This window comes from Bos indicus x Bos taurus, chromosome 5, assembly GCF_003369695.1.
Source record: "Bos indicus x Bos taurus breed Angus x Brahman F1 hybrid chromosome 5, Bos_hybrid_MaternalHap_v2.0, whole genome shotgun sequence".
Classification (NCBI taxonomy): domain Eukaryota; kingdom Metazoa; phylum Chordata; class Mammalia; order Artiodactyla; family Bovidae; genus Bos; species Bos indicus x Bos taurus.
In genome coordinates, this window is record NC_040080.1 from 92,453,664 (window position 1) to 92,471,579 (window position 17,916).

Consider the following 17,916-nt stretch of genomic DNA (forward strand, 5'->3'; position numbering starts at 1 on the left):
CCATAGACGGCAGCCCACCAGGCTTCCCCGTCCTTGGGAGTCTCCAGGCAAGAATACTGGAGTGGGTTGCCATTTCCTTCTCCAATGCATGAAAGTGAAAAGTGAAAGTGAAAAGTGAAAGTGAAGTCGCTCAGTCGTGTCCGACTCTTCGTGACCCCATGGACTGCAGCCCACCAGCCTCCTCCGTCCATGGGATTCTCCAGGCAAGAGTACTAGAGTGGGTTGTCATTGCCTTTTCCAAGAGTTTGCTCAAATTCATGTCCATTGAGTTCGTGATGCTATCTAACCATCTCCTCTGCCCCTTTCTCCTTTTGCCTTCAACCTTTCCCAGCATCAAGGTCTTTTCCAATGAGTTAGCTTTTCATATCCGTGGTCAAAAGATTGGAGCTTTAGCTTGAGCATCTATAAGTGGGGAAAATAGTATCTATTTCACAAAGTTGCTATAATGATTACAAGGTGAATGTATACAAAGTTGTTTCCAGCAGTGCCTGCCATTTAGCAAGCACCAATAAATAATAGCTATTGTTTTCGCCAAAGAAGAGAATTCATTTCAGAGAAAAGGAAATGACTTTCCCAAGGTCACTTGACTTCTAAGTGGCTGAGCTGGGTGGGTCTAACTACTGTACTTAATCACTAGGTCTCCCTGTACAGGGCCGTGTGAGTTGCAGAAACACCATGGACAGTGGCTGTTTCCAGGACTTGGGCGATAGGGGTACAGGGTAGGGGGGCTGATTTCTCCAGCCCCGCCCTGCCCCACCCAAGGCCTGGTGCCTGAAGGCAGGCCCTTTCTTTCCAACTAGCAACTGGAAGAACTGGCCTCGGAGTCTTGCTAGGGGCTGGGAGGACGAACAAGGGGGGCATTGAGCCTGGTGGGGCCTCACAATGGCCGCTCTGTCCCTGCAGCCTGGGGGCTGGGTCATTTCCGTTGGGGACAATAGTCAAAAGGCAGTGACGCCGGCAGGGCCTGGAATCCCAGGCGGGATTTTCCGAGGCCTCAAAGCTTTCTGTTTGTCCTCACAGGAGACCCAGGAAGCCTGCCTCCCTCTGTCCCCAGCCTCACCCACGCTGGGCCCCGAGCCCAGAGGCCCCCAGTCCGGAGGTGCCACAGTGAAGGGGCTATGGTTCTGAGGTCTAAGGTCTGAGTGAGTAGGGGGAGACAGCCCTTCACTAGGGCCTGGGATGGAAGAAGCTGCCGTGGTTATGGAGGGAGGTGACGAGGCTCGGCCTCAAGGAGGCACAGAAGCTTCTGACCCTCACAGGCAACCACTTGGTACTTGAGCTGTAGGGTACCTCACGGTTGCTCTGAATGTCCAGGGCGCTGGGCTGGATGGTAGATGGCCCTGTGGCTGAGGAGAGAAGCGTATGAGAATTTCTCAGAGGTAGGCAGCTGGGGACAGTCTGCAGGTCTAGTGATGCCTTCCATGGCTAATGAGGAACTATGTTGGGCCTGTTCTGGTTGAGGGCAGTGCTGGGTTGCCTCAGGTAAGAGCTGGGCCTGGGGATTCCCAGGGTGTTTTAGCTTAAATCTAGATGAGCCCCAGCTTCACTAAGCCCCTGACTTTAGCAGTGACCCCAGGGCTGCTGGGCCTTCTCAGAACATGAGGCTAAAGGGGTGAGCCTCTGTCCATCTGCTTGCGGCCCTGTCCAGGCCCGGTCTTAAAGCCCTACAGCTCAGCCAGCAGCTGCTCTGTGTTACCTGGAGCCCCAAACCTCTTCTCCTCCCTGCTTCAGGCTCAGGCCGCTGCCAGCCCTGCCCTGGTCCCAGGCTGGGGGCTGTTGGGTAAGGCCTAGGCCATCCAGTGGGACTTCGAAGCTTCCAGTCTGCTGTGGGAAGGGCAGGAAGGAGCACAAGACTGAAGAAACCCCTTTCCACCCCCTCAATATCTCCTTTGCCACACAGCTGGGAACATTCTGAGGGCAGGGGGCACATTTCAGGGTCCCCAGCTGGACTCAGAGCTGCCTGAAGGCCCGGGGCCTTGGCATCTGTCTCCTGCCCCCCACCCCTAGGCCCATGTTCTGACCATCCTGCCCACCACCCCTGCTCCCCTTTGTTTCCTGCTGGGCCCTGACCCTGCCAGACCAGGGGGGGGCCACTTGAGGTCTCCTCAAGGTCTCACACAGGTGCTGGCTCAGGACCATAAATCATGCCGGCACGGCTGTGAGGGCTGGGGGTGGCAGCTGGGCTGGGAGGGGAGCGCGGGGGGGCCCTTCTTGGTACATGCTGCGTTAGCAGGGAGCAGTGCCCAGCTGCGAGCTAGGCAGGCGGGTGCTGACTGTTGCTGCCCTCATCCAGGCACAGCAGAGAAACAGGGCCCCCATCCAGGGAGTCTAGCATCAGGGTTGCCCAAGCGGAAGACCTGGACCTATCCCAGGTAACTGGGGTACCTTGAGGACAGATACAGCCCAATAGGAAACCTGGGAGAGAAAAGCAGCCCCCCCAGGAGTAGATGGAGACACTCCCTTACGAAGGGTGGGTAAACAGGCCTCTTTTCTTGCATGGATAGTCTCACAGAATCCTCTGCCCCAAAGAACAACAGTCATGCACACACCTCCCAGAGGAACAGAGGCACAGACTTTGCAGGAAGGATAGCTTGACCCCTTCCCTCTGGGGGACAGACGCAGAAACAAAGCCCCACCCCAGTTGGCCAGAGAGATAAACACAAAGATCTTCTGCGAGACAGAGACACACCAGTCTTCCCCAACACCAAAGGCCAGAGCCCCACGCATCCCGGGGCAAAGGGCAGCCAGTGCCACCTCCTGCCCTGCCCAGGTCTTGAGGCTCCTGACGAGGCTGGGCTGGGAGGCCCCTCTTTCTCACGCTCTCTGTCACTCTCTCGTCCGCCCAGCCATTTCCTTTGCCTTAAGGGGTGGGGGCTGGGAGTGACAGCCCAGAAAGAGTGGGAAGTGGAGTAGCCCCTGCCCAGGATCCCAGGGGGCAGATGTCAGAAGTGGACAGCTGGTCCTCATCGCCCCCGCGTCCTGGCTCGGACTAGAGGGTCGGGAGGCAGGGTGCCGGCTGCCCAGCCAAGCTGGCCACTGTCAGGAGCCCCCAGCCTGACGTCAGTCCCACTCATTGTTGCTGCTGAGGCTTGAGTCACTCCCTGTGACGCACGGGGGTCAGCTCTGGAGCGGCTGGGGGTGGCTTCAGGGCTTAGCTCTCCCCTGGGTGCACTGGGATGGGGTGGGGCCATCTGAGGCCACAGTCGCCTTGCGAAGCCAGCTGCCTACTCCCAAGGTCTTGGGTTGGCCTTCAAGGTCCCTCCGCAAGCTTTCGCCGCAGACGTGCCTCAGAGGGCCTTCGCCAGTCGCCTGTCTGCCCGGCTGGCCGTGACTCTGACTGAGAAGTCAGCTCCCCCTGTGCTGGCCCGTCCTGCCTCAGAATGCTCGGTTTCCAGCCTCGCTGAGACCTCTCCCTCTAGCTCTTTTCTTTCTCTTTCTTCAGGAAGCCTCCCCAGCATAATTCCATGTGGCCCCACTTCTTCCCGGAATTGCCAACCCCCCTTCTTGTCCATCTCCTCTGGTTGCTGTTGTCCTGGTTTTCTGCTGGTGCCCAGTCACCTCCCAGCTTGCTGAGAGCAGGGCCTGGGACTCCTTTTCACTCTGACTGTGTCACTTTCTATTCCAGGCCACAGGCATCTTTCTGGGATTACAGCAGTGGCTTCAATTCTGGCCCCCTCTGGCCCCTGCAGAACCTGCTGTCATTTTTTCATACCCTTTGCTGTGTCTTCCCACCCAGGTGCAACTCCTGGTCCATCTCCTCTGTGAGACTCTGAGGCCTTCCCGGAGGGCCAGGATTGCAACTCGTCCCCCTTGGTAGGCAGCGCACGGGCCTGGCATGGGGAAAGTTTCACAGGTGCAGCATGATTGCATGATTCCATCTGGGTCAGCAGGAGTGCTGGCAGAGGATGGGAGAATTCATTCCACACAGCCTCATTTTGAGGGGCTGAGACCCCACCCCCCATGTTCCTGACAGGACCACCCAGATGGGTGTAGGACTCAGGATCAGAGTTACAGTAAGAATAGCCCTTTAAGGATTCAGGGAAGTATGAGGAGGCAAGGATTGGCCAGGATCTGGGCCTGAGACAGGAGAGGTGAGATGTCTCAACCTCATCCTCAGGCAGGAAAGGCTCCAGGGACGGACGGGGTGAGGTGTGGAGGGAGGAGAGTGGGAAAAAAGACAGGCAGGGGGCTTCTCTGGTGGTTCAGTAGTTAGGACTCCACACTTCCAGTGTAGGGGGCACAGGTTCAGTCTCTGGTCGGGAACTAAGATCCCACATGCTGTGTGACATAGCCAAAAGATAAAAAGAAAAAGAAAAAAGACTGGCAGAATGAGGAAAGAGTAGCTGTGTGGCCTTGGCAAATGTATTAGTCAGGATTCTCCAGAGAAACAGAACCAATAGGATGTGTATATATAGAAAGAGATTTATTATGAGGAATTGGCTCATGTGATTATGGAAGCTGACAGGTCCCAAGATTTGCAGTCAGCAAGCTGGAGATCCAGGAGAGCTGATGGTGTGATTCTGAATGTTGGCAGGCTCGAGACCCAAGAGGAGCTGATAGTTTGGTTCAAATCTGAAGGTAGGGGGAAAAAAAACTGATGTCCCAACTTGAAAGTAATCGGGGAGGGTGAGAACCTTTTATTCCATTCAGGGCTTCAACTGACTGGTTGGGGCCCATCCACACATAGAGTCTTCCCTGGTGGCTCCGACTGTAAAGAATCTGCCTGCAATGCAGGAAACCCAGGTTCAATCCCTGGGTCAGGAAGATTCCCTGGAGAAAGAAATGGCAACCCACTCCAGTATTCTTGCCTGGAGAATTCCACAGACAGAGGAGCCTGGTGGGCCACAGTCCATGGGGTCGCAAAGAGTCAGACACGACCGAGCTGCTAACACTATTACCCTCAGTAGGGAAGGCAATCTGCTTTGTTGTTGTTTGGTCCCTAAGTTGTGTCCAACTCTTTTGTGACCCCATGGATTATAGTCTGCTAGGCTCCTCTGTCCACGAGATTTCCCAGGCAAGAATCCTGGAGCGGGTTGTCATTTCCTTCTCTAGGGGATCTTCTCCACCCAGGAACTGAACCCATGCCTCTTGCATCTCCTGCATTGGTAGGCAGATTTTTTACCACTGAGCCACCAGGGAAGCCACACTGTCTGTGATTCAAATGTTTTTCTTCCAGAAACACCCTCATGAACACACTCAGAATAATATTTAACCAGATGTCTGGGCACTCTGTGGCACAGTCAAGTTGACGCATAAAATATCCCATCATAGCTTGTCACTCTGTATCACTGGGCCTCAGTTTCATTATCTGTAAACTGGGGAGAAATTGTACTTAATTTCCAAGGCAGTTGGAGAAATCAACACACTAGTGCATGTGAAGTGCTAGTGTGGTGCCTTGTAAAGCTCTGCTGCTGCTAAGTTGCTTCAGTCGTGTCCGACTCTGTGCGACCCCATAGACGGCAGCTCACCAGGCTTCCCCGTCCCTGGGATTCTCCAGGCAAGAACACTGGAATGGGTTGCCATGTCCTTGAACGTGAAAAGTGAAAGTGAAGTCACCCAGTCGTGTCCGACTCTTAGCGACCCCATGGACTGCAGCCTACCAGGCTCCTCCGTCCATGGGATTTTCCAGGCAAGAGTACTGGAGTGGGGTGCCATTGCCTTCTCCTTGTAAAGCTCAGTGACAGGTAATTCTGACGATGGTGATGTCAGGACAGTGGCAGTGAAAGCTCCTGAGATGAGTGTGTCAGGGCACAGAGTGCCTCCAGTCACTCCCCACAGTCTCCGGCAGTCGGTGGAAGTTAGGCTGTTTTTCTATTTTCCTGGCCATGCCGCATAGCATATGGGATCTTAGTTCCCTGACCAGGGATCGAATCAGCGTCCCCTGCAGCAGAAGAGCGGAGTCTCTACCACTGGACCACCAGAGAAGTCCCTAGGCTCTTTCTTCCCCCTCCCCAGGGCTGGTTCTAATTGCCCTGTTTGTCCCTCCTTTGCCTTCTCACAGATCCTCCCCTCTCAGTAGTTCATCCTGATTCCCTTCCGGTTAAGTCCAGGCTCTAGAGGAGGATGTTGGCCTGTCAGGCCGGCTACTTTCTCCTTCCCCAGGCCCCGTTTATAAAGGAGGAAATCAGAAAGGATGAATGACATCAAGAGGCCCATACAGAGGCAATGGCAGAATTACAAGCTTTACAAGAACAGTCACCAGACTGGTCATGGCAGAGCACCAAGAAGTGCTCCTGTGTGAAGATAACCGAGTAAGGTTAAGCCCCCTTTGCCTGGTATCTTCCATTATGCACACTGAACCAACTAAAGTTTTCCCACTCAGAACACTGGCCCAAGTTCATCTCCAGGGCACCTCTCCAAATGCCATGTCCCTCATCTTAGGGGATTGGTACCTCTTCCAGTCCTCTGAGACCAGAATTGGGGACCACGTCTCGGTCCCAGGGGTGGCCTCTGCCGATGACTCTTCTCCGTCTAGGGAGGCAGCACAGAGCTCGTCAGGTCCCTCCTTCCCTCTCATCTCTATGGCGGAAGTGAGTTGTTCCAGCCGAAACACAACAACATCCTCGGTGGTGGGGTTAAATGGACTCGTCCAAACGAGGGGGATACTTCTTACCATCAAATTTTAAAATCCGAGACATAATCCAGAAGAAAGCAATATTCAAAATATAGAGCACCATGAGGTGGTCTTTGTCCGCCGGTGTGGAGGTGGAACGGTCCGGGCAGCTGCACTGGTGTCAGGGCTCGGCCAGCTGTGCTCGCGCCCCCGCCGGAGGCCGATGGAGCAGGTGGGACCGGCCGGGCTCGCAGGGGCGGGCCTTTCCGGCGCCGGCACCGCCTCTTGCCGAGGTGATCTGGTCTCCTCCGGGAGGGCCGCTTCTTGCCCCGCGGGTCCCAGACGGGGATTCTGGGAGGTGGGAGACAGTTCTAGCCGTGTGGCCCTTGTTCTGTGCGAGCGCGGGCGCGCCTCGAACTCCCGGGCCTGGCCAGGCTGGGCGCGGGGCTCCGCTCCTCCCGCGTCCCTGGACCGTGGAGGTTCGCCGGCATTGGCGGCGGGAGAAACTTAACCCGGACGGGAAGTCCTTCCTGCGTCCGACAGGGTCTCTCGATGCGGAGCCGAATAACTTTGTGTTTTTGCGTTCAGCCTGTCTCTTGCGGCTCGTGGCGCGCGGGGAGGTTTCGGCGTACCTGCGGAGATCGTACCTGCGGAGGACGTACGTACCTGTGCGTGAGGAGGAGAAAGGGCAAGATCCATCCTGAGTGACCCGCGTGCCAGCCTCTCCGCGTAAGGTGAGGCTGGGGGAAACCCTGTGCTCCGGCCTGACCCAGAGGAGGCATCGATCAGCGTCTGCCCCGGTACTCTGCAGACCTGGGCCTTGGGGGAACCGAAGCGACGAGACTTCCCAGGCACTGCCCTGGCAAAGTCCCCTGCTCACGGGGGGTCGAGGGTGAGGGAGCAGACAAGCCCATCGCAGAGCAAAGGTGGCCGCGTTGGGAAGGAGGCTGGGGTTGGTTCGTGTTGACTTCCTGAAGAAGTGGAATCTTGAATAGCACTGAGAATGAGGGAAGAACCTGGATTTGGGGCAAAAGTGAAAAGAGGGGTGGCCTATTTGACAGTTTGTGGGGGATACCAAAAGGGGTTTGTGGAAGAAAAGAGAGTTGGACCAGAGCTGGGAGTTTTCCGATGGGAAACTGCTGGATGGAATTAGACTAGAGGGCAGAAATGAGCAAGAAGCCCTGCTCATCCTAAGAGTATATATGGGATAAATCAGTCCAGCAGTCCTTTCAGGATGAATTGAGCAGTTGCTGTGTACTCGGAACCAGGTATACTGAGATTCCACTGATGAATAGGATACAGCCCCTGCCATTAAGGAATCGTCTGCTAGTAGGAGAGACCAGACAAGATTAACACCTGTGAAAAGATAAGATACAGGTAGTCTTCGGAGAAGGCAATGGCAACCCACTCCAGTACTCTTGCCTGGAAAATCCCATGGATGGAGGAGCCCGGTAGGCTGCAGTCCATGGGGTCGCTAAGAGTCGGACACGACTGGGTGACTTCACTTTCACTTTACACTTTCATGCATTGGAGGAGGAAATGGCAACCCACTCCAGTGTTCTTGCCTAGAGAATCCCAGGGACGGTGGGACCTGGTGGGCTGCCGTCTATGGGGTCGCACAGAGTCGGACACGACTGAAGCGACGTAGCAGCAGCAGCAGCAGCAGGCAGTCTTGGGCTGATTGCCAGTGAGAGGCAGAGCCAGCTTGATCTCCGAGTGGTCTGTGGACTGCCTCCCTGACTTCAGGGGCAAAGAGACAAACCAGTACACTTTGAAGAGAGTTGCCCGCCCCTGAGGAATTAAGATGTGATGTGAAGCTGGAATGTTTATGGGGACTGGAGACCTTTAACCTGTAGAAGGAGTAAGGGGGTGATGGCAGAGTTGCCTTTGAATATCTGAAAGGCTCCTTTGTGGGAAAGGGGTGGGACTTATTCTGTGTGTGACTCTTGATATCAGAATTAAGATTAGCAGTTTAAGGCACTAAGAGACAAAGTCCTTCCATAGAGGGAGTCTCTGAGTAGAACTTTGAAAAGACTGGAATGACCTGCTGGGAGAGGTGGTGAATTCCCTGTCAGGGGAGGTGTGTAAGCTGAACCTTCTCAGCTAAGAAAGTTGACTGTTCCCTCTCCTTCTCAGCTCATATTCTCAGCTCATCATACTGATGAAGTTCTGGTCCTCGAGCCTGTTCTTCCCTTCCCACGCCCTCCACCAGTCCTGTCCTAGCCTTTCGTCATCTCTCAGCAATAATAACGTAGTAATTAGAGCAGGTCATACTGAGTGTTTAGTGCTTGCCAGGAACTGCTTCAAGTGCTTCACAGATGCTCACTCACCCTATTCTGGAGAGGACACCTTCAAGGTAGCTATTGTGAATATCCCTTTTTTATGGATTGGGGAACCTGAGGCACTTAGGGGTGAGGCAACATGCCCTTGATCACACAGTGAGCTGATGAGACAGCTGGGGTTCCAGCCCAGGCAGTCTGGCTTTAGAGTCCCTGCTCTTAACCACCAGCCTGCTGTGTTTTACATGTGTTATTTTATTCCATATTTACAGATAAGAAAGTAGACTCAGAGGTTGAGTGATTGGCTTAAGGTCAGAGAGCAAGTTACTGGAGACCTGGGATTCGGACCCTGGGCCATTGGATGTGGAAACCCCACACTCTGCACATCACGCTGCCGCATCCCATTGCACTGTCTGGAAATGGCACGACTGTGGTGGCCTCTAACTGGACTCCTTGCCCAACCCTTTCTGCCTTAAATTGACAAGCTTTTTTTTTTGATGTTTATTTATTTGGCTGCACCGGGTCTTGGTTGTGGCATGCAGGTTCTTCGATCTTTGCTGGGGCATATGGAATCTAGTTCCTTGACCAGGGATCGAACCCGGACCCCCTGCACTGGGGGCTCAGAGTCCTAGCCACTGGACCACCAGGAGAGTCCCTTAAATTGGCAAGTTTTTACCGCAGTCTGTGAGATTTGGTGTGTATGTGTCAGTCAGGTTTTCAAGTTCAGTCTTCTTAGCTTTCACTGACTTCTCAGAGCAGTCTGTGACCCCTCAAATAGTGAGGAGCCATTCTTCATCTGTTGGCTGGAGCTAACTTTCTGATGCGCAGATTCAGTGTTGGACAGTGATGCGTGGACTCTTCACCGCCCTCGGGACAGAGTCCAGATGCCTGGTCATTCAGGGTCCCAGGAGATCAGATTCCAGTCTTCCTTTTCTTCTCACTCCCATCATGGCGTCTCAGTACTCTGGTGAAGTTTACCTGCCTGTCTGTCCTCCATCCTGGCAGCTTCTCCAGGGCTGGGGCTGGCAGGGGTTTACAGTGAGCATGTGCTGTAAACCACACTGGATGCCGTCACGGAATTCAGGCTGGAGCTGGGTGTTTGGATTGGTAGCTTTGAGGCTCTCCCCGTCTCCCATCCCAAGAGTCTGTGGTCCTCTGCCAGCACGTGCGGCTACAGAGCAGAGAAGGGCCGTGATGGCAGGGGACAGGGCTGGGCCCCGAAGGATGTGAACAGGTGACACGCCAATCAGCAGAATGTGTCCACATTCTGACCTGGCTCCTCTTGCAGGGTGGCCCCTGGGTGGGGTGAAGCTCCACCATCTTTCCTCTGGTCCTGACCTCAGCGTGGGCCACCGACTGCAAGATGAACTGTCGATCGGAGGTGCTGGAGGTGTCGGTTGAGGGGCGGCAGGTGGAGGAGGCCATGCTGGCCGTGCTGCACACGGTGCTCCTGCACCGCAGCACTGGCAAGTTCCACTACAAGAAGGAGGGCACCTACTCCATCGGCACCGTGGGCACCCAGGACGTGGACTGCGACTTCATCGACTTCACCTATGTGCGTGTCTCCTCGGAGGAGCTGGACCGCGCTCTGCGCAAGGTCGTCGGGGAGTTCAGGGTAAGGTGGGGCGCAGTGGGCAGCAGGTGGCTGCTGAGTGTCGTCACCTGCTTGCTGTTGGACCAGCTCACCCTTCCTAGGTGTGCATTTCAGGTTCTTTCAGGTTCTCAGGAACAGGCGTGTTCAGAGCTCCTCTGGGTGGGGAGTGCTTGGTAGGGGGGTAGATGAGGGGGCCTTGTGAAAATACCAGCAAGGAGAGCCGGAAGCCCTTGGAGCACTGGCGGCCCAGGACCCTTGGCTGAGCATCGCCTCTGCACTCTTGGCCTCTCTACTGACACCTCTCTGCTTCTGCTTCGGGCCTTTCTCATATGAGATTCCCTGAGAGGGAGGGCTGCTGGGCTCAGGCAGTGGCTGTCCCAGAGAAGGGTCCTGTGGGCGGTATGGCAGATGTCTGTGTGGGCCTGTAGGGGCTAGGAGAAAGGTGGAAGGGACACACCAGGCTGCTCACGTTGGTCATCTCGGGGTGGGAATGGAGGTGTGATTTTTAATTGTGTCTTCATTCAGGGTTGCAGTGTTTCACTCTTTCAGCGAGTGCATATTTTTACAATTTAAAGTAACCAAGGGAATTTCTCTTAAGGTGCCCTTCCTGAGATTGGAGGAGGAGGGTTGTCTGTCTGGCTTCCATTCCATACACGTGTGATCCTCATAGGGGGTAGACTCTACCAGCCACAGGGTACTCCCCACCCTCCCATCGCTCCAAGCCTAGAAAGGGCACGTTCATGAGTTTCTCTGTCCCCCTTCGGGGGAGGCAGGGGTGTTCAGACTCCTGTCCTCCAGATGCCTATGAGAGGCACACGAAACACAGTGGACTCTTAAGGGCATGGACTCTACCACCCACAAGTGTGTGATCTTGGCAAGTGACTCTGCTCCTCTGGACTGCAGTTTCACTATATGTAAATTTGGAATGAAAGCTGTACCCATCTCATAGGGTGTATGCACCACGAGGATTAAGGGAGTCAAATATGTCAAGTGCTGGAGAGCCGTCACGCAGGAGACACTGTAGAAGCGGTAGCTGTTGTTACTGTCAGCAGAGGGAATGGGAGCTTGGTTTGTCAATAAACGAGAGACTCACTTCCTGATGAGCTGTTAAGGAGTTGAGGGAGGCATCCTTATCTTTGGGTTGACCCTAACTCAGAGAGAAAGGTAGAAAGGGGCTTTGGGGTCTTGGCTACACTGGGAGGAAGAGTGGGCCATCGCACCCCATGGGGGGACAGGCAGATTTATTAGACCAGGTGGCCCCATTCGCTTCTGTCTCTCTATTCAAGGATCACCGGGCTTTTCTTGAGAAACTGAGTTTAGGTTGTCTTCGAGGGAATGAAGGAGGATTCTGCTTAAGAGGAGCCATTTGTGTCACTTTACACAAATCCTTTACTGTCTGGGTCTCGTTCCCTGCCCTCCCTGGAGGTCTGATAAAGAGAGCGATTCTCTGGGGCATAGGAAGCTGGCCCTCGCAGGTGAGAACCCAGTGGAGGCCTTGGCCTGCTCACTCTTGCTCCTCCTTCCCCAGGATGCTCTGCGCAACTCCGGGGGCGACGGGCTGGGGCAGATGTCCCTGGAGTTCTACCAGAAGAAGAAGTCTCGCTGGCCGTTCTCCGACGAGTGCATCCCCTGGGAAGTGTGGACGGTCAAGGTGCATGTGGTGGCCCTGGCCACGGAGCAGGAGCGGCAGATCTGCCGGGAGAAGGTGGGGGAGAAGCTCTGCGAGAAGATCATCAACATCGTGGAGGTGATGAACCGGCACGAGTACCTGCCCAAGATGCCCACGCAGTCAGAGGTGGACAACGTATTTGACACGGGCTTGCGGGACGTGCAGCCCTACCTCTATAAGATTTCCTTCCAGATCACCGATGCCCTGGGCTCCTCCGTCACCACCACCATGCGCAGGCTCATCAAAGACACCCTGGCCCTCTAGGTCTCTCCAGGGCCTCGGTGCTCCTTGATGGCTTACGGACCTTGGCTTCTGGGGATCGTACTGTTAGGCCCCTGGGGCTCTGGAACCCGCTCCCGGTCCTTGATGAGACTTGGAAGGGCCGCCCTGGCTTCCTCGTGGTGTGGTTGCCAGTCTCTGGTCATCCTTGTCACCTTTACTGACGGTCAAGTCTGGCCTGCACTGTCTCTCCATACTCCTGGTTTCGGGGCGGGCGGGGTTCCCCTTTCCTACACTGTACAGAGGACCCATCACTAGGATGGTGAATAAAGCTGAGAATGTGAGTTTGGGTTGAGCTGTCTCTCCCTTGACTGGTGTTACGCCCTGAAACATTTTAGCACTTTCTGGCAGAACTTCGAGGAACACATGAATATGTTGAAGGCATTATTCCAAGATGGGGGTGCATGATGGGATTGAAGATAGATTAAAGATCAATCTTGTACTTTGTTGGACATTCACATAAGCAGGTGTGACCACGGTCAGTCCCATAAATGATGACACAGATCAGGATCTGCTGCTTTTGGATATGGCTGTGCTATTTCTCCTCCCTTCCTAAGGAAGCCATGACCTGCCTTTTATATTATCAGATGACCCCAAAGAATATCTCCTCTGTCTCCATAGAGCACACACAGGCCCCAACTTGCACAGAAAGCTCATTTGACTTGGTGTCTTCTCCCTCTGGAGAGAGATTGGCCACCTTGAGACTGGTGTCCCGTGACACTTCTGGTTTGGGCTGACATGGGCTTCTGTGGTGGCTCAGACAGTAAAAAATCAGCCTGCAATGCAGGAGACCTGGGTTCAATCCCTGGGTTGGGAAGATCCCCTGGAGAAGGAATGGCAACCCATTCCAGCATTCTTGCCTGGAGAAGTCCATGGACAGAGGAGCCTGGTGGGCTACAGTCCATGGAGTCGAAAAGAGTCAGACATGACAGAGCAACCAACAGTTTCACTTTGGTATCTCACATCCATTTCTAGGGAAACATTGTCAAGATCAGTGTGCTTTTCATTGATTTATTCTTCCGTATTTTACAATGCTTTTTGTTACACGGGGGCAAGCTCTAACCAAACTAAATGAACAGTGTGTAAGCAAGCAGCAGTGCTAAAGGAGAAATGGCCAGGGTCTGGGGTCTTGTCCATGGTCCTGGAGCAGATAGGTGCCAGGATGGCCAGGAAGTGTTTGCACATTTCTCTCATTTCAGGCCACTTTTTGGCCATGTGTTATTTCATGAGGAGTTTTGTGATGTCATACCCTTGGCCTCTGGGGCCCTGGTGAATTGGAGAACTCAGGAGGTTTTCAGGGGTTTGGAGATGGGGAAGGCCCATTGTCAGCAAGTCCTTAATGAGATGTGATCCTACCTGGCTTGCTGCAGTCTGGGTGGCCTTTTTCTCCTTGCTGCTGCTACTGCTGCTAAGTCGCTTCAGTCGTGTCCGACTCTGTGCAACCCCATAGACGGCAGCCCACCAGGCTCCCCCATCCCTTAGACCAGCTCATTTCCTCTGAGGAGTTGGCTGATTCAGCTGTTCACTAACAGTGACTTTGTTTGCTACAGGAGTTCTCAGGAGACCTGGGCAGGAGGGTCTTTCCTCCATCCCAGCTTCCCCAGACTTCATGCTTTTCTGCAGCCAGGCTCTGCTCCAGACTTTCACCCTGGCTTGGATGTGGAACACCCAGTTGGCAGCAGGCTCCCTTTAGTGGGCCGTTCAATAGCATCTCTATCCACTTTGGCACTGTGACTTCCTAGGGGTAGGGGACTGGTTTATTCAAGGTCAGGACAGGAGCCCTGGTGACTCAGATCTTTCCTCTTGATCTGTAACTCTCCTTGACCTCAGGCCTGAGCAGAGGAATGGGGGCAGGCCTTAAATTCCTCCTCCCCTCCATCACACCTGGGACCAGGGGGGTGCTGGCCCACTTAGCCAGACCCAGGAGGCTCCCAAGGGGATGATGAAGGCTATGTATCACTAAGGTTCTAGATACTGCACATTTGCCTCCTGTCCCAGTGGCACCTAGGTTGTTTTTAGTAGCTAAGTTGTATCTGACTCTTGTGACCCCATGGACTGTAGCCCGCCAGGTTCCTCTGTCCATGGGATTTCCCAGGCAAGAATATTGCAGTGGGTAGCCAGTTCCTTTTCCGGGGGATCTTCTGACCTAGGGATCAAACCCACATCTCCTGCACTGGTAGACAAATTCTTTTCCACTGAGCCACCAGGGAAGCCCAAGCAGCATTTAACTTTGGCCCAGGGACAGAAAGCCTAGGAGCAGGGATGGCCCTTGCTTGTCCTGTGTCTTGCTCAGTGGGGGCAGCACCGTGGCCAGCACCTGGAATGTGGTCTAGAATGGTTTAAGGGTTCTGAGAGGGCTATCTCCTGACCTTTTCTAAGGGGGAGGGTAAGCCCTGAGGACAGGACTCCTGGCTTTGTCTGGTTGGGTGCATGGGCCGGTTCACATGAGTGGCTGTGTGGGCCTTTGGGTTGAGAAGTACACCGGCCTCCCCGGGATTCTGGGCGGTAGCTACCAGCCCCTTGTCTAGAAAGAGGCTCCTCGCTCGCCGCGAGGGGTGAGGGCGCACGGCGCCTGGGATCCGCCCCTTGGGCCCCTCCCCGACGCAGCCACCGCCCACCCGCCGGCCTTGGGCTCCCGCACATCTGGCGGTTCTCAGCGCATCTGGGCAGCCGGCGCCGAAGCATGAACAGCTCGCAGGCGGGCGCCACAGCCCGGGGCGCCTGGCAGAGCTCCTGCTGCAACCAGTCGGGGGTGCCGCCGGAGCCCCCCGAGGGGCCGCGCGCCGTGCAGGCGGCGGTGCTGGGCGTGCTGTCGCTGCTCGTGCTCTGCGGGGTCCTCTTCCTGGGCGCCGGCCTCCTGCTCCGCGCCCAGGGTTTAACAGCGCTGTTGGCCCGAGAGCTGCGCTCGTCCCGGGAGGGCGAGCCCGGTGGCGCCAGCGTCGATGACGACGACTCCTAGGCGCCCGGCTGCGTTCGGGGGTCGCGACCTCCCGGCGGTCCGTGGACTCCATGCCAGACTTTGAGGGAGCGGCCCCCCAGCACCCGAAGTCTGCAGTGGGGAACCCTGCCGCGATGCTGGTGCGCTCGCACAGGTGAGAGTGCGCACAGGTGACAGAGACGCAGCCATCCCAGGCCCCTGGCTTCTTCTTTCTCCCCTCCTCTCCTTCCGGAAGCCTTTCCCCCCGAGAGGCGATTCGAGTAAGATTCCTCACTGTGGCCTCCCTCTCGAGGCAGGGATGGGGGTGTGGGTTGAGTTTTAGGGCAGAACCAGGGGCCTGGATGACCCTGGGGGATGGAGAGGTGTGCTGCCCCCTCCCCCTCAGGTTGGGGTGAATGCACGTGGCCCAGAGCAAGCAGCTTTGGGGTGTGCTTGTGGGGGTAGGTGTCAAGGTTCCTAACAGCTGGGAGGCCTCAGAAGCACGTTGCTCCAGGAGGCTGGAGCTGAGGGTTCCCAGCTGCAGGGGCTCCATCTGGCCCTCCTGCCTCTCTCTCCCCAAGGACAGGAACCATCTGGAGGGAAGGGCCTGGGTGGCCTAAAGACAAGGTAATTCTAGGCCAAGGCTGTCTCAGGCCGAGCCACAGGGGCCAGTGAGGGAACCCTTTTCTGCCCTTCTCTATTTAGCATCGCACCTAGGGGTTCCTGGGAGGTTTTTGTGGGTGTGCCTGTTCACTGGAGGTACCTCTGATCTTTCTTGCCCCTTCCACTGTAGAGCCCCGCTCCTGTCTGCCAAGGCAGAGGCAGGGTCCTGGCTGGCCCCTGAGAGGGGAGGGCTGGGTGTGTGAGGAGGGGCCGGTGGGGGTGAGGGGCCTGAGTGGGCAACGTGCAGCTAAGCAGCTGTGAAGGCGACGACGTGTGATCCCTCTGCAGAGGAGCCCAGGATTTGGTGTTAATCCCGGGCAGCTGTGCTGCACTGGACTTGCTGAGCTGTGGACTTCTCACCTCAGGCACACCGCCCCCACCCCCTTGGAGAGACGGCTGGCCAGGGCAGTGAGGGGTGTGTGTGACTGCTCCTGGCCCAAGGGCAGCGGGGCTGGGCGCAGGGACATTCCCCACTGCCCTTTGCTGTGTCCTGGGGGAGGGGCTGGAACTCCTTCTCTTTACGGTATCCAGTTTACCTGCCCCCTTGCTCACAACATTCTGCGTATTTCCGTCCTGTCTCCCATCTCCAGCCTGTGCACTTTCCTCCTTCTCCAGCTGGGCCAGAGTCTCCATGTCTGCTGTGAGGCCTTCATTTTACAAATGGGAAAGCTCAGAGGGAAGAAAGTGACCTGCTCGAGTGAATGCCAGAGCTCAAACTGGACCCTGGGGCTCCTGATTGATTTTGAGCTCTGGCGGGGAGTGGTATCCCTGAGCTTTGGGTTGCCCCTTTTGCTCTGTTCTCTCTTGCCCTGATTTCTCACCACTCTTTGAGATGCTGATGCAAAATATGGCCTCTCTCCCCAAAAGAATGAACCTTCACACCACACATATGGCATATGGTTTCTGGGACTGGCACCCCAACTCCGCCCCCCGCCTTGGTGTCCTCTCTCCCATCCCTGCTCCCCCGCAGCCTTGCTGGATACCTTCTTGGTGCTGCGAATGGCCACCCAGGTGCCACAACAACTCCCAGGTAGCTGGGCTCAGCTTTTCTGGCCTGAGCATGAGGGTGGGATGAGCTCAGAGGGTCAGCTGGAATATACATCTAAGGAAATCCAAGTGGACAGGGCAGAGGGGCCAGAGGTCAAGATGATGACTTGGATTGGCCTTTGGGTTCAAGTCTGGGTGGTGTTAGGGGTGTAGGAAGATTTGATGGCAGGAAAGGCTGTGTCCCCCAGCGTCGTGGTATCAGCTCACACCCAGGCAGGGCTGGGGACGGTGCAGTGGGGTGAAGAAGAGGGGGTAGGCAAAGACTTTCTTCATCCAACTTCCTGTCTTCGCTGTCCCTTCAGCTCAGTGCCTGGGAAGCTGGCCCATGGTGTGTGCTGTGGAGGACCTCAGTGTTCCTGGAGGAAGAGCCTGAGACGTTTGCTAAGAAACTCTGACCCTGGTCAAGGCTGTCAGACTGAATGGGGAGGGAAAGAATTCAGAAAATTGGGAAATGGGTGTTGTTGTCACGCCATCTGTCAGGCTCGGCTTGGGAGTGGCAGGGATGATGACTGCAGGTTGGTGTGCCATGGAGTGAGGCCAGGCATTTGGATCCCAACAAGCTCCATTAGCCTGTGCTGTCCTTGATGGAAAGGCTGGGTCCACACATGCGTGGTTGGCTTACTCTTCCTCTAAACCCCGAGTCTCACCCTGAGGTGGAAAGGACTGTCATTCCTTGGCTCCCTTTCCAGCAAGGACGGGGGCGGCTATCTATTACAGATTCCCGAACCTCGCATGGTGTGTCTCCCAGAGCACTTTCCTCCAGTCCTACCGGCCACACAAGGAACCTTTGATCCGCATACAGTACAGATGACAGCCTGGGAAAAACCTGGACTGTGGTGAGACCTCAACCTGGGATTCCTGCACACAGCTGCTTCCTCTGACCTGCTCCATCCAACCTCCTGAAGTGCTCATGAT

General features: G+C 55.6%; 1 protein-coding gene and 1 long non-coding RNA gene across 4 annotated transcripts; one reads left to right on the top strand and one right to left on the bottom strand.

The window, feature by feature from the left end:
* Nucleotides 1-4,404: 4,404 nt before the first annotated feature.
* On the bottom strand, nucleotides 4,405-6,758 carry LOC113893164. The gene is made up of 2 exons (XR_003511236.1): nucleotides 6,393-6,758; nucleotides 4,405-4,572 (listed from the first exon to the last, which is right to left on the bottom strand). It is a non-coding gene; the product is annotated as an uncharacterized LOC113893164 (long non-coding RNA).
* Nucleotides 6,759-6,778: 20 nt separating this feature from the next.
* On the top strand, nucleotides 6,779-12,669 carry ATG101 (autophagy related 101). 3 transcript variants are annotated; one of them, XM_027542937.1, is made up of 4 exons: nucleotides 6,779-6,846; nucleotides 7,142-7,287; nucleotides 10,121-10,447; nucleotides 11,955-12,669. In XM_027542937.1, the coding sequence occupies exons 3-4, from the start codon at nucleotides 10,196-10,198 to the stop codon at nucleotides 12,357-12,359; spliced, it is 657 nt and encodes a 218-aa protein (XP_027398738.1). In that variant the 5' UTR covers nucleotides 6,779-6,846; nucleotides 7,142-7,287; nucleotides 10,121-10,195; the 3' UTR covers nucleotides 12,360-12,669. The 3 variants fall into 3 exon arrangements, with proteins under 3 accessions (XP_027398738.1, XP_027398737.1, XP_027398739.1); XM_027542938.1 differs by having other exon boundaries at nucleotides 6,835-6,911; XM_027542936.1 differs by having other exon boundaries at nucleotides 6,824-7,287.
* Nucleotides 12,670-17,916: the final 5,247 nt, after the last annotated feature.